This window comes from Leiobunum rupestre, chromosome 2 (assembly GCF_980474605.1).
Source record: "Leiobunum rupestre chromosome 2, qqLeiRupe1.1.hap1, whole genome shotgun sequence".
Lineage (NCBI taxonomy): Eukaryota > Metazoa > Arthropoda > Arachnida > Opiliones > Sclerosomatidae > Leiobunum > Leiobunum rupestre.
The window spans coordinates 65,026,990-65,042,972 of NC_143385.1; the positions used below are offsets into that span (position 1 = coordinate 65,026,990).

Below are 15,983 nucleotides of genomic sequence, written 5' to 3' on the forward strand. Positions count from 1 at the left end.
TTTGGTTATATATATATTTTTGGTGATAGGTTTTTAAACATACCTTATTTTTGGTTTCTACTCGTATCTTACTTAAAAATAAGTCTTGGGAGTCTTAACTTCAAGCTACGCCATTGATGAGACCTTGTTTCACGGATGACATCTAATATATGGACTGCATTTGTTGAAACACCTATACGTTTCCAAGAATTACAATCATTATATCGTACTATTTGGCAAATCAATAAAGAAATTCACAGGCCATAAGGGTCGCAGAATCTCCCGATCATGAAGCTTAATTAAAAATTTTTGTTATAGCAGCCATCTTGCTTTCAGACCAGGTTTTTTGTTGCGTGTGTCTAGCTTACATTTCTTATATCTAAAAAATGTATTATTTTTTTGACACAGTGGAAGCTATGCTACTTTCACCCATCCTGTGAAACAAGGTTTCATTAAGGAAAATACATTTATGGAACACTTGTGACGATTGTTACTTTAAACCTCTCTTGAGTTACATTAAGCTCTTTCTCTGGGGTTTTCACTTGAAATATTAAATACATTGTCATGATAATATAGCCTAAGCCTCAATAAAGCTAGTTTGGTTAGACTTGGCATAATGTTTTTGGAATCATTTTCAGAGTGTTTCTGACTGCGTACAATACTACTACCTGACAAAGAAACGGGAAAACTATAAAACACTGCTCAGGAAGCACAATGTTAAAAAGCGAACTAGAGCCTTAGTCAAACCTAACCCTCAAAATGTTTCCGTTCAAGTACGTATTTACAACTGTTTATGTTGGCTCTCAAAACAGTTTGGATCTAACTTTGTTCTATTCGGTATAGGGTGGTATTTCAACCCGGCAACAAGAAGAGGCCAAAGTTGCTGCTGCAGCCGCCGCCGCTGCAGCAGCTGCTGCTGCAGCTGCTGCCATTGCCACTTCAGTGTCTTCAACGACCACTACTTTATCTTCAGTTTCTACCACCGTTACCTCCCTGTCGAATAGCCTGAATTCCACGACTACTGCCTCTTCCTCCTCAACTAGTTCAACAACCACAATTTCAACTCCGTCAACTTCTTCCATCGCCACTGTTTCGGTCGTGACAACCACAACGTCAACACCGGCTGTCACAACAAGCGCTTCAATAGTTTCCATCGGTTACAATACCTCAACGACAGTCTCTACTTGTAGTTCATCCGCAGTAGTCAGCAGCATTATTACGCCAACTGTGGCTTCGTCCAGTCCTGATCTTGCTCAGAAAACGGAAGACAAATCTCTCAGCGCCCCGAGACTAGTTTCGGAAAGGTCAACTCCCAGGTAAAGATCCCTTTTGTTTACTCGCGAGATTAGTTATTGAAATGCTATTAGATTTTTTTTAACTTAACTAATAAAGTTTTTGATTGAGTCAAAACGTAAATTCATTTTTAACTTTAATTAAATCCATGATTAGTATAGACTTTGAACAGAAGCAGTTAGCTAGGCTGGGATTTGTGTTCCCATAATTTTCCTGCCAAAACAGACCATAGTATACCTGCAAAAGAAATGTAACTTATGCAACTAAAACTGTGCTACTTATATTTTGGCTATAACGTCATTCACTCCATACAGTAATTTCTATCCACTAAATGAAACTTATGAAACATAATTATAGACTTATAGTAGTACCCTCTATTGTTTTTATCTTGGAGTACTTCTTTCATCTAGCATTTTAAGGAAATGTCAAATTTCCTTATTTCTTTTTCGAAGTGAGCGCTTTCCCCATTTTTGATTATTGTATATATTAAATATTAATGGTTTTGTTTTTTTTTTGGCTGTATAGTGGTTCTGCCAAGAGGACCGCCCAAGATGGAGAAGAGGCTGGAGACGAAATGAGTGACAATGAGACCTCAGAGAACCATAGTGAGTGTTCTTTTTTTGTTTTGGGAACTTTTCAGGTGTGTTTGTAATTTCAAACTCAATGCTCAGAAAAAATCAGTGTTGGTTGTACAAAGAGTGTATTTGTTTCTACTTAAGACAACTTTGTTAATAATATCAGCCATGAATAGCTGATATATATGCAACGAAACTAAAAAGTAAACCCACTATTTGGGGAGAAAGCAAGGGTTGTTATATTATAGTGGGGTGGCAGAGTGGTTAGCACTTTCGCCTCGCAGCAAGAGGAGCCGGGTTCGATCCCAGCTTGTGGCACTGGGTGAAAACTCGGAACAACTCCTTCTGCGTTGAGTTTGCAAGTTCTCTCCCCACTGGTTTAAGGGGTTTTCCCCCGAGTTCTTCGGTTTCCCCTTCCATAAAAACTTGATGAGGTTAACGGTAAAAATTAGTGTAGGGAGCTGTTGGCTCGATCGCGTGGCATGCAGGGCTTGCCACCACCCTCTTACGCATTGTAACCCGGCCACCTGAATTAAAGGCTTCAAAAGTCGCTTGACGACTTAGGCCTAAGGTGGTGCCTTGGGTATTAGCCTAGCTGATTATTATTAAAAAGTATTGATTAATTATTTAAATGAATTTTTTTTTAAACATATTACAACTTCTCTTGGCAAATTAATTAATAATTTGCTTGCCTTGATAGTGTAATTAAAATTAATAATAGTTAATAATAGTTAATTAGTATTGCTACAGTAACTTGGTTCATACAGTTTCATAAATACAAAGCAGTGTATAATAGGCCATAATTTTTTTAAATAATTTGGTTTAAATAGCTGATTTAATTTATTTAAATCAAACAACTCAGGAGGAAACAATTTCTTATTTATGAGGAAAACGCGTTTGATAGACTTTTGTGAACAAAACAATTTTATTTTTATTTTTTCAAATGGTTGGCATTGTTTTTTTTACTTTGTGCAACTTGTGATCAGGCTATGGTATCAGATTTTTATCTTTGATCTTGAGGAAACTGTTGTATATTTTTTTCTATTCTGGAGAGTTCAAATCGTTCCTCTGTAAACAGTGTTTTGAAGCACTTTTTACAAGTTATCTTGCGTATGTTAGATAATGGTAAATAAATTAACGAAATAAGATTAAATTTAAATTTATCAATGTTTTTGTAATGCAAATGTTGAAAATCTTTAAATTGCAAACTTTTGGTTTTTGAAGTTTCTCGACTGTTTGCAAATGAGTTACTTGATTTAACAAATATTATTTATTTACCATTAATATTTTTATGAAAATACTATTATTCCACTAACAAGTAATAGTTGCTCAAAAATCCATAATCAATTTAAGTTGGCTGTATTGTTATTTACCAGTGGTACACATAATATTCAAAAAGTGGTATTTTTGGAACTCACAAAGTGCATGAAATATTTATTTGAATGTTACGTAGAAACATAAGTAACACAATTTTACATAAATAATCTTGCCCTATTTTCACCACTAACAATTAATTAATTAACATAATCAAGTTTAGTTAACTGTAGTTTTTCTATAAATTTTTTGTCGAAACTACTTAAAAACATTTATCAATAATTAACCCGTACTTATGGCTATATTCTGTTACTTATGCTGGAACACGTTTTGGATATAAAATTTGTTAGGTCTGTAGGTGTCCCTTTTAAATGAGAATTTAATTAAATAATTATCGAAGCGAAACTTCCTTATCAGCAACTCTAACGGCGAAATATAAATATAAGTCAATAGATTGGATTCATTGGAATGCAAATTCTTAAATGAAGCCTGAATTTTAATTGCATTTGTGACCTCAGATATTCGTAGTTTACAATTCTTTAGCCTATTTTATATTAATCGCATCACATGAAAAATAGGTTCTGTTAAATATTGCTACTGATATTCGTTCGCTTAATAATTATTTAAGTATCATCATTTAGCAGAAAGTACCAATACACTTAAAAGTATAGATTAATGTCAGTGCAGCTAGTGCAATTTGATAAAGCCGTAGCATGATGGCCGTAGCAAGTATGTTTTTTTTATACTTGAGGAGAATGACTGTCGAGACGATCTTTGGGCATCGTGGTCCAATTTAACCCAGGGAAGGGGAAATGTCACTGACGTAAATTTTAGGGAACCAATGAGATACTGGATCGATTTGATTGACTTTCAAGGGAAGGACATATTGGAGAAACATTAAAAATCATCTCAACATAGTCATTCGCTTTATGTATAAATAAATACAGTCTTGGGTTCAGCAGAATATAATTCATTTACAAGCATAAACAATTTATAATTAGATATAAGTCTAGATTTTAGTTTACAATATACTTTATTGAGCAAATATCAAGCGATACAATCACGTAACACATCGACCAAATTTGCAAATGAAAATAGGCGCTTCAATAATACCAATTCAGCGATTCGCTAGGAAGTATTAATACATAGATCCTTTCTACGCTACTCTTTGTATAGTCCTTGTAAAAGGGCAAAAACGCCGTGATGGTTAGCGTCGACTATAAAACATCGTGTAATGTTTAACGGATAATTTTTGCGTCGACGGGAAAAATTCGTGTTAAGCCTAACCGAGATTTTTTTTTGCGTCGATGGTTGCCATCTTGTCGTTGACGACCTTGGTTGATTTGAGTATGGGTTGTCGTTGACCAACTGGGAATATTTAATTCAATGATTCGCCACGTAAGAAGTTAAAAGAGAGGGTCTTTTAATGAAGCGCCTATTTGTTTTTTTGTTTTTGTTAACCATCGAGGGTGGATAAACTGGTGGTGGTTTCAAGTCTTCCTTTACAGTACTTCTTGTGTTTATGCACGAAATAGTACGAAGGGAACTTTCCGCCGCACATTTTGCAAGGATAAAAAGCGACGTTCTTCTCCAACTGTTGATTGGGTTGAACGGTGCTAGAAGCTGATTGATTCTTATCCAAAGCTCGCGGGTTGATGTGACGTTGCTTGTGCTTTTCGTAACAGTAGTAGCTTTTAAAGGAATGATTGCAAAACACACAATGATACACTTTATGTTCGCCGCTATTCTTTTGACTCTCGTCGGTGCAATTACCACCGTCTTTAGTCGAGCAATTTCCGCAACTGGATTCGTCCGTTAGATTCACGATCGCCGACGAGCTAGAGTTATCGTTATCGTTGTTCTCGCCGGAAATGCTTGGTTTATCCGGCATCTCCGAATCTGACTGAGTCTTGTTATAGTTTTTATTCAAAACGCGTTCGAACTTCACCGGTCCGTCGCAAGCGGCTATATCAATGATGACTTGAGATTCGTTTTCGTTGGCGGCGTTTTTATTTTGATCCAAATTTTGTCGTAAACTGAACAGCAAGTGGTTCTTGTTTGTAACCGTGGTGGGGGAATCGACCGAGACGTAACGGTCGTCGCTGTCCGAATCGTCGTCACTGCGGTCATTGGCGTTAGGCGGGGATTTGGTGGTGTCCGGTCTGGTAGTGGTACGCGGTACTGTCGGTATAGGTCGTACCGGTAAGTGAGTAGGTATTACTGGCGTTAAGTAGTTAATGAACGGATTGGGGATGACTGGACGTAACGGGTACAAGTACTGGTTACGACATGGACTAGCCAGTCCCGCCAATAAGGGAAAGTTTTGTTCAATGAAGTACTTGCAAGTTAGTATGGCCGCCGGCATGTTCAAGTACTCCGCCGCGAACAGTACCTCGTTGATGTCCGAGACGGTGACTCGAAGTTGGCCGTCGTAGAGAAAACTGAGCAGGACACCGAATGAATGGGCGCTGATTCGGTTGACGTTGATGACGCGCTGGCTGTTGGCCGCTTTGTCCTTGCAGTTCGTCAGTAGCGCGTTGAAGTAGCCGCTGTGGGCGGTCAGCAGGACTTGGTGGGCGTGGAAGAGACGTTCCTGCACCACGACGGTCGTGTCCGGGGTGAAAACTGAAGATGGGTCCGGTAGCGTTGATTTCCACATCTGCTGGCTTTTAAGATGCTCATTAAAGATAAATCTCGCGATTTCTTATTATTAAGTAGCTTCCCAAAGTGACATAGTGCTAATACTGAATACTATATCAAGCTGGCGAAAGTGGGTTTCATTTTAAAGGGAATATAACCTCAGGTATTTGGTGTGGAACACCAACGTTGGCCGCTCTTGCCTTTGACTTGAGAAATGTTTGGCGCCACTGTACAGGGAAATTTAAAAAATTGAAGGGGTTTTCCATAAAGATTGCTTTGCGGGTTATATTCCCTTTAATGACCTAAATGGATAGTGCAATCGTACCGTGAATAATAACTACTAATGTTATATACCTTTTATAGTTTTTGTTTTTAATAATCAGCTAGGCTAATACCCTTGGCACCGTCCACCTTAGGCCTAAGTCATCAAGCTACTCTTAAAGTCATTAATTCAGGTGGCCGAGTTACAATGCGTAGGAGGATGGTGGCAAGCCTTTCAAGCCACGCGAGCCAACAGTTCCCTACACTAACTATCACGTTTAACCTCAAGTTTTTGTTTATTAAATTTAACGCTAAAATTCAACAATATTAAGAGGGCAGATGAAGTTCCATATTTCTGATGGATTAATTTTAATTTCGCTATCAGAAGCTAGAAGTAACTAACGCTAGTTAAGCTAAGAACAACTAGTAGCGGGTGTTAGCAGACGATTTTAGACGTAAAATATTATACTCCCTTTAAGAACTAACTTCCCAACTTTGACAAACCCAGAAATCCAAACCCGGTAGCCCGAATAACAGCGTCGAAAAACTCTTACCTTTCTCGACCACGCAATCAACAAGTGGATAAACTGTTATTATTATAACAACAACGACCGCTTCGTGCGAAATAAAACCATTACGAATCGCGAGCCCTAATATCTTCGTCGTGCGTCTAATCACTGAACCTTGCAAAATGCAATCTAAACTTGGCAATATTACAAATTGCAGTAAATAAAAGAGAGTCCTTAAACGAACCTCCATTGCAGGCTGAAATGGGGGGACGACACTTTGGGGGGGGGGCTAAACACTCCCTGGTTGGCTGAGCTCGGAACCGAGTTAAAAAGAAATGGTCCCCAAAGATTACTACACCGTTTTCTAAATGCAGCTTCGTAGCGCATGCACCAAATTCATAATTAAATGCATTGAAAATGAGTCTGGTATTAATATATTTGGAAGTTGGAAACGCGACGCTGTTTGCTCTCCGATGATTAGCTTTTCCATGTGACCCCTGGGCCAACAGACTTCTGCCATTACTTTTGCAGTCTTTGTAATTGAGGCTTTCTTGGTAGTATTCTCTTCGCCATTTTAATATTCACGAAGCTTTCTTTTTCGTTTCGCCCGCACTATTTTTTCATATAGCCGCCTTTGTAAAGTATAAAACGTTTTAATTAACGTACAGATTAATCGTTAAGATGGGTTTAATTAGTGATAGTATCGTTTCAAATCCTTTTGGTTTGAATTACTTATTGTGATTGGGACGAGGGGTTTAGTCAAAACGTCTGCAGTCAGGGCTCCCAGCGATCCTATATTTTCCGATATTTCTGAAACGGTCCAATAAAATCCTATATAGTTACTTTTTTATGCTATAATTAAATTTTTTATACTTTAATTAAATTTTTATGATATAATTAATTTTTTTACCGTATAATTAAAAAATTGATTGATATAAAAACACACTTTTTGGCAAAGTTGACGATTGATATAAAAACACACTTATTGGCAAAGTTGACGATTGATATAAAAACACACTTATTGGCAAAGTTGACGATTGATATAAAAACACACTTATTGGCAAAGTTGACGATTGATATAAAAACACTTATTGGCAAAGTTGACGATTGGGCATTAAATTCACACTTATTGGCAAATTTGACGATTGGGCAATAAATTCACACTTATTGGCAAAGTTGCCGATTGGGCATTAAATTCACACTTATTGGCAAATTTGACGATTGGGCAATAAATTCACACTTATTGGCAAAGTTGCCGATTGGGCAATAAATTCACACTTATTGGCAAATTTGACGATTGGGCAATAAATTGACACTTATTGTCAAATTTGACGATTGAGTAATAAATTCACACTTATTGGCAAATTTGACGATTGAGTAATAAATTCACACTTATTGGCAAATTTGACGATTGGGCAATAAATTCACACTTATTGGCAAAGTTGCCGATTGGGCATTAAATTCACACTTATTGGCAAATTTGACGGTTGGGCAATAAATTCACACTTATTGGCAAAGTTGCCGATTGGGCATTAAATTCACACTTATTGGCAAAGTTGACGATTGGGCAATAAATTCACACTTATTGGCAAATTTGACGATTGGGCAATAAATTGACACTTATTGTCAAATTTGACGATTGAGTAATAAATTCACACTTATTGGCAAATTTGACGATTGAGTAATAAATTCACACTTATTGGCAAATTTGACGATTGGGCAATAAATTCACACTTATTGGCAAAGTTGCCGATTGGGCAATAAATTCACACTTATTGGCAAATTTGACGGTTGGGCAATAAATTCACACTTATTGGCAAAGTTGCCGATTGGGCATTAAATTCACACTTATTGGCAAAGTTGACGATTGGGCAATAAATTCACACTTATTGGCAAATTTGACGATTGGGCAATAAATTGACACTTATTGTCAAATTTGACGATTGAGTAATAAATTCACACTTATTGGCAAAGTTGCCGATTGGGCATTAAATTCACACTTATTGGCAAAGTTGACGATTGGGCAATAAATTCACACTTATTGGCAAATTTGACGATTGGGCATTAAATTCACACTTATTGGCAAAGTTGCCGATTGGGCATTAAATTCACACTTATTGGCAAAGTTGACGATTGGGCAATAAATTCACACTTATTGGCAAAGTTGACGATTTTCGATTGTTTTCTTATAACTTTCTAAAATTTGTCAGTTTTCCTACTTTTTTAAAATAGTTTTTAAGGCTCGATAAAAGACGTTCAAAAACAGCCAGTATTTTACTAAAACACTAATATCATTGGTTTTTATGGCTGGCTGGTGTTTTAAAATGAAAATGTAATATTACTTCAATACATAATCTAGTCACGAGGTCTGTTCATATTAAATGAAATATTACTATTCAACCAAAGTTCGCATAAAAGCATTTGTTTTATCGTTATTAAAATTATTCCTATAATTTCCTGAACGTTCCTATAATTTCCTATATTTACCTAAAAATTACTCCTATAATTTCTTATAAAATATTTCCTATAAAAATTAGAGGGTTTCCTGTGGTCACCCTGTTATTGGCAAAGTTGATGATGGAACAAAAATTAACACTTGTTGCAAAGTGGACGGTGTATGTCACAGTTCACAAAAATCAATATCCCCCCCCCGTTGATGTTTTTATTTAATCAATTTTAATAACAAATTATTCCCTTTTCAATATACTAAATATTGCAATTTTAATCAACATTTAATCGAATTTGGTTTTTGACTCTGAAGCAGCGAATCAATAATTAAATTGGAAAGTTGGGCGAACCCCATTGTTTAATTATCTTCAGTTTTCTCCGTAATTTCAATATTTATTCGAAAGGGGGAGGCGCTTTTGAAATTTATATCAGTGTTTGGATTATGCAGCGAGTTGCTAACAGCGCTCCTAACGACCAAAACTTCAAATGAAGAAGTAACTAAGGTATAGGGAAACGACGGGGTAGCTAGGGTTTGCAGAGGGAAATGACGTGGAAAATTAGAATTAGTAAAATGGCCGATTTAACAAAGGTTATTATAGAGAAACGACTAAGGCACCTAGGGTTTGCAGAGGGAAATAACTGGTAATTAGCACTAATATAGTAAATGACGGGTTAACTAGGGTCTTATATGGGGAATTGACGGGGTAACTAGGGTCTTATATGGGGAATTGACGGGGTAACTAGGGTCTTATATGGGGAATTGACGGGGTAACTAGGGTCTTATATGGGGAATTGATGGGGTAACTAGGGTCTTATATGGGGAATTGACGGGGTAACTAGGGTCTTATATGGGGAATTGACGGGGTAACTAGAGTCTTATATGGGGAATTGACGGGGTAACTAGAGTCTTATATGGGGAATTGACGGGGTAACTAGGGTCTTGTAATGGGTAATGACGGGGTAACTAGGGTCTTATATGGGTAATTGACGTGGTAACTAGGGTCTTATATGGGGAATTTACGGGGTAACTAGGTCCTTGTATTGGGAATTGACGGGGTAACTAGTGCCTTGTAATGGGAATTGACGGGGTAACTAGGGCCTTGTAATGGGTAATGACGGGACAACTAGGGCTTACAAAGGGAAATGGTTAGGGTAATAAGCACCAGTATACCCTTGTATATAGAAATTACTAACGCTTGTTTTGAAAATTACTATGTACATTCAACGTTTAACTGAATCGGTATTTATCAACGTGAGCAGTAGCATAACATGTTTACCTAATCGGCATTTTTATCGTGGAATAAAGTACTTTATTGATCGAGAAACTGAGCCGAGATTAATTGCGTGTTGCGTATTTCGAGAGGAACGCGAAGCGGATTTCTCATCTAACGCTTGAGTGGCTCGAAACATTTGTTGCGGCCGTGGGTATCGCCTTTCTCCAAACTGTAATTAAGTCTTTTTCAGTCTGGCGTTCTCGCGCGCCTAATTTCTACACTTTCGCCTGGGTTGCGGTCGTACTTCACTTCACTTCACTTCTAATGAGTCATATATTTGAGTTATTAGAAAGTTGCTTTAGTTAACTTTTAATTATTAAGTCTAAATTATGTATTTATTTAGACTTGAGGAGAATGACTAGGATATAGGGCTGTGCGAGTACTCGAACATCATCGAGTACTTGGCCCTTTTTGATGTCGAGTACTCTTAACATCATCGAGTATTCCGCCCTTTTTATGTCGAGTACTCTTAACATCATTGAGTATTCCGCCCTTTTTTATGTCGAGTACTCTTAACATCATCGAGTATTCCGCCCTTTTTGATGTCGAGTACTCTAACATCATCGAGTATTCGGTCTTTTTTATGTCGAGTACTCTTAACATCATTGAGTATTCCGCCCTTTTTGATGTCGAGTACTCTAACATCATTGAGTATGCCGCCCTTTTTGATGTCGAGTACTCTAACATCATTGAGTATTCCGCCCTTTTTGATGTCGAGTACTCTAACATCATTGAGTATTCCGCCCTTTTTGATGTCGAGTACTCTTAACATCATCGAGTATTCCGCCCTTTTTATGTCGAGTACTCTTAACATCATTGAGTATTCCGCCCTTTTTATGTCGAGTACTCTTAATATCATCGAGTATTCCGCCCTTTTTGATGTCGAGTACTCCGCCCTTTTTGATGTCGAGTACTCCGCCCTTTTTGATGTCGAGTACTCTTAACATCATCGAGTATTCCGCCCTTTTTGATGTCGAGTACTCTTAACATCATCGAGTATTCCGCCCTTTTTGATGTCGAGTACTCTAACATCATCGAGTACTCAGCCTTTTTTGAGGTCGACTACTCGAACTCGACCTCAAAGAAGTATTTGGAGAATACTCGTCGATTACAGATACCTAAAAATTGCATATTCGGGTACCGATTACTCGAATAAGCTGCTCTCTAAACTCGTCGAGTATTTTGTTTTTTTTTTCAATGCTCGTTGCTTCTAGGTTCAAAGGTGGGTTTTTACAACTTTTTGGGTTGGCAATAAACGGTACGTACAAAGTTGTGGAAACTGTGGTTCATTTAAATTAAAATATTTTTCAGCATTGCAAGTTACTTTATGCTCCTTTTAAATTTAATTTCATAATTATTTGAATAAAACCAGCTCCTAATCAAGTTCTCGATAACCCCCGTTGAGTAGATTCTGAAACTTCCTATTGCCACGGTACTGTTAAATTTTAAGATCGAGTATAATAAAGTATGGGAATTTTCAGAAGTATTATAAAAAGTCTGGAAATTTTAAGATCGAATATAATAAAGTTGGGCAATTTTTAGATATCGAATATAATAAAGTTGGGCAATTTTTAGATATCGAATATTAAAGTCGGGGAATTTTTAGATAAAGTATAATAAAGTCGGGGAATTTTTAGATAAAGTATAATAAAGTCGGGGAAATTTAAGAGCTGATTAAATAGTCAGGGAATTTTAAGATCGAGTATAATCGAGGGGTCGGACACTTGCCATTATTTTGTACGGGATTTCGGGATTTCGTAGAGATTTTGGCAATTTTATCATTTCTTTTTGAAGTGATTTTGGGGTTTGAATGTTAATTTACCATAGAGAGAGTTGAAAGATTTTCGATTTTAGACAAAGTGTACGGGATTTTGGTAAATGTCCGACCCCTCGAGTATAATTTAGTCGGGGAATTTTAAGAACCCTGATTACCCCATCATTTCGCGAAAAACTAACAAAATCCGAAATCGTGCAAGTGTACACTAATTTTTATTACAATACTTATGGTTTTACTGTGTTAGGTTTCACTAAATTACCGGAACAAAAACTAACCCCGTGTACAATGATTTATAACCTAGCCAAATGCATTTTTAATCTAAAAGCAATTACATTACACAATGTCGCGGTCTCTGCCAATTCTAGAGAACTCCGATAAATTGATGTTGAGATTGCTACGAATGAATTCTGCTGGGCTAATCCATAAATATATATATTTATAAAAAATAAAACGCCTTGAATTAATAATCGCGGTAGTGCGCGGCAGTCGCCCTACCAGGGGGAGGCCCCGATTTCGCCAGCCTTTTCTCACAATTGGATTACTTTCAATTGAACCACTGATTTCGTCCTTTTGGCAAAAGTAAGAGCTTTATTGATTAAAAATATGGTTACCGTAAAAAATTAAGTTTTTCTTACTGGGAATAAATGGGGTTACCAAAGGCCAGGCAGTTTTAAAATAGGTCTAGAAGGTCAGGCAATTTTACAAATTTGTAAATAGTAAGTTAATTTCACAAATTGCTTAAAAGGTCTGGAAATTTTAAATGAGGCCTAAAAATTCGGTAAATTTTAAGACTTTTTAGGAATTCAGGGTATTTCAAAATGAGCCTTAAAAGGCCAATGAATTTTAAAATAGTCATAAAAGGTGAGGCAATTTTACGAATTTGTAAATAGTTAATTTTAAAAAAGGCCTTATGTCAGCAAATTTAAAAAACAAATTAAAAGCTGATAAATTTAAAAATAGTCGTAAAAGGTGAGGCAATTTTACGAATTTGTAAATAGTTAATTTTAAAAAAGGCCTTATGTCAGCAAATTTAAAAAACAAATTAAAAGCTGATAAATTTAAAAATCGTCATAAAAGGTGAGGCAATTTTACGAATTTGTAAATAGTTCATTTTAAAAAAGGCCTTATGTCAGCAAATTTAAAAAAAAATTAAAAGCTGATAAATTTTAAAATAGTCGTAAAAGGTGAGGCAATTTTACGAATTTGTAAATAAGTTAATTTTAAAAAGTCCTAAAATATCCGGATATTCTACGAATTGTTTAAAAGCCCGGGAGTTTTAAAATACGTCTAAAAGTTCAGGATATTTTAAGAAGTTGTAATAAAAATTCGAGGAATTTAAACTTAATCTCCATGAAGATGATCTTAAAAAAGGTATTTAAATGTTGCAAATAAAAATATTTTAGTTAATTCATAACCTTTTTACTAAATAATATTACTTCTTATAAAAGTAAAATATACAGAACTCATATCGGTAGGATAAATTGCGTAACTAGGACTCGTATCTATAGGATAAATTGCGTAACTAGGACTCGTATCTATAGGATAAATTGCGTAACTAGGACTTATCTATAGGATAAATTGCGTAACTAGGACTTATCTATAGGATAAATTGCGTAACTAGGACTTATCTATAGGATAAATTGCGTAACTAGGACTTATCTATAGGATAAATTGCGTAACTAGGACTTATCTATAGGATAAATTGCGTAACTAGGACTTATCTATAGGATAAATTGCGTAACTAGGACTTATCTATAGGATAAATTGCGTAACTAGGACTTATCTATAGGATAAATTGCGTAACTAGAACTCGTATCTATAGGATAAATTGCGTAACTAGAACTCGTATCTATAGGATAAATTACGTAACTAGGACTCGTATCTATAGGATAAATTGCGTAACTAGAACTCGTATCTATAGGATAAATTGCGTAACTAGAACTCGTATCTATAGGATAAATTGCGTAACTAGAACTCGTATCTAAAGGATAAATTGCGTAACTAGGACTTGTTTATAAGATAAATTGCGTAACTAGGACTTGTTTATAAGATAAATTGCGTAACTAGAACTCGTATCTATAGGATAAATTACGTAACTAGGACTCGTGTATATATATATTATGAATTACGTAACTAGGTTTAATAAGTTGAGTATTGTAAGGTAAAATACATAACTAAGTTTAATAAGTTGAGTATTGTAAGGTAAAATACATAACTAGGTTTAATAAGTTGAGTATTGTAAGGTAAAATACGTAACTATGGCTAACGAATTGGTTTTGTAGATATTACCACGATACGCTAAACGGTCTCACGATGTCAGTCGCTCCATTGTCAGTAAATAATTTAATCTCATAATCGCCCATCAGTCGATTTAAACTCTACGGTATAATTGTCCTAAAAGTAACTTCTATGAGTAATCAAATCGACGGAAGTTGGCGAAAATTCTCTCGGGTACTGAATATTTAAAGTGACTCTCGCTCGCGAAGTAATTGTTCTTTAGCGGGTGTCATGTCACGATGTACGTGCCAACGAAATTGTTTTCAATAGCCATTTCTCTAATGAGAATGGCGCTAAGGTACTTTCGGAAATTGACCGCTACCAAGAATATATTTATTTCAACTTACTGAGAATGACTAACTCGGATAAGAAACGTCAATCGGGTCGGGTGACGTCAGTCTTAGGTCCACCAAGCACAGGGTTCCCAGAGTACCTAAAATCCCTATATTTTCAAATTGTTCCTATTTTTAAAAAATAGTACCTATAATCCCCTGTAATTTAAAAAATTGTCATTATAAAGCTATTGAAACGCTTATGGGAAATGTACTAAACAGCTTAACTTAAAGGAAATCTTAGAAAAATCACTTAGCTGGGCTCTTACTTGAAAATAATGATGTATATTACCTCTAGGACTGGGGTGAGCAATTATGACCCTGGTTGCTTACGTGCAGCGTTATTAACCCCCCCCCCCCCCCAACACTAAAATTGTTTTCTTATTTTAATTTGGAACACCTTAAGTAAATATTGAAGCCATATTAAATGTGATAGAAAAAGTTTTAAAGTATTTTTCTTCTATTATAAGGGCTTTTGATATTTTTTTTTTCAAGAAATTTTTACCTGTAAATTCTTATATTTTCTGTGTTAAGTTCCTATAATTAAAAAATAATAGCTTGGCCATGACATACAGGGCTGAGTTGATTGACGTGTAAGGGGTGGAGCTTCCTGGTTGACCGTCAAGGGAATATATAAATCGTTCCTTATCCCCCAAGTATAAATAAAATGCATTCGTGGACTACATTGTCGCTTGGAAAAATTGTCGTCAATATTTACGAAATGGAATTTCCGTGTTTATAAATTATCTTAAAACCTAATATGCCGTTTCTCCATTTGCGGTTGGCAATTTCCACGATTGATTTTAGTTCTATACGGCTTTGTTTCCGCTAACCATGAAACCGGTACTTTGGCTTTATCTGGGCTTGTCTTAATTGCTTATTTTGGAAAATATTGAATTATATATTCGGTTATTATTTATACCCTTAATTGGCATAATGCTTAAATAGTTAATAATACAGGGACAAGTTAGGGAATTTAAAAATGGCCCCAAAAAGTCTGGAAATTTTAAGAATTTGTAAAAAGTCAGGGAATTCTGTTTTATCTTGACACTTTTTGTTATTGTTATATAGATCATTGAAAGGTTTTTTTTTATTATTTTTAACGTTGAATTAACTTTCGTACTGAAATATAAGTTGATTAAATTTATTAACTTCTGATAAATGTAAAAGTTAAAAACTCTAATTTTGGCCGTAAAAAGTCAGGAAAAATAACTTAAAATGGTCAGGGGAAACAGGGAATTTGAATCTGAGAATATTGTGGTAACCCTGTAATATGTAATTTAAAAAAATGGTAGGTATGGGCA

The 15,983-nt window shown here is 35.8% G+C and overlaps 1 protein-coding gene across 3 annotated transcripts in view; it reads left to right on the plus strand.

Moving 5' to 3' along the window:
* Positions 1-15,983, plus strand: part of LOC149958765 (uncharacterized) — a 69,208-nt gene that overhangs the window by 40,486 nt on the left and 12,739 nt on the right. For all 3 annotated transcript variants that reach the window (XM_090166144.1, XM_090166143.1, XM_090166145.1), the window contains 3 exons: positions 618-752; positions 823-1,295; positions 1,798-1,877. In XM_090166144.1, coding sequence (XP_090022270.1) covers positions 618-752; positions 823-1,295; positions 1,798-1,877 — 688 coding nt within the window. The remainder of the gene's footprint in view (positions 1-617; positions 753-822; positions 1,296-1,797; positions 1,878-15,983) is intronic.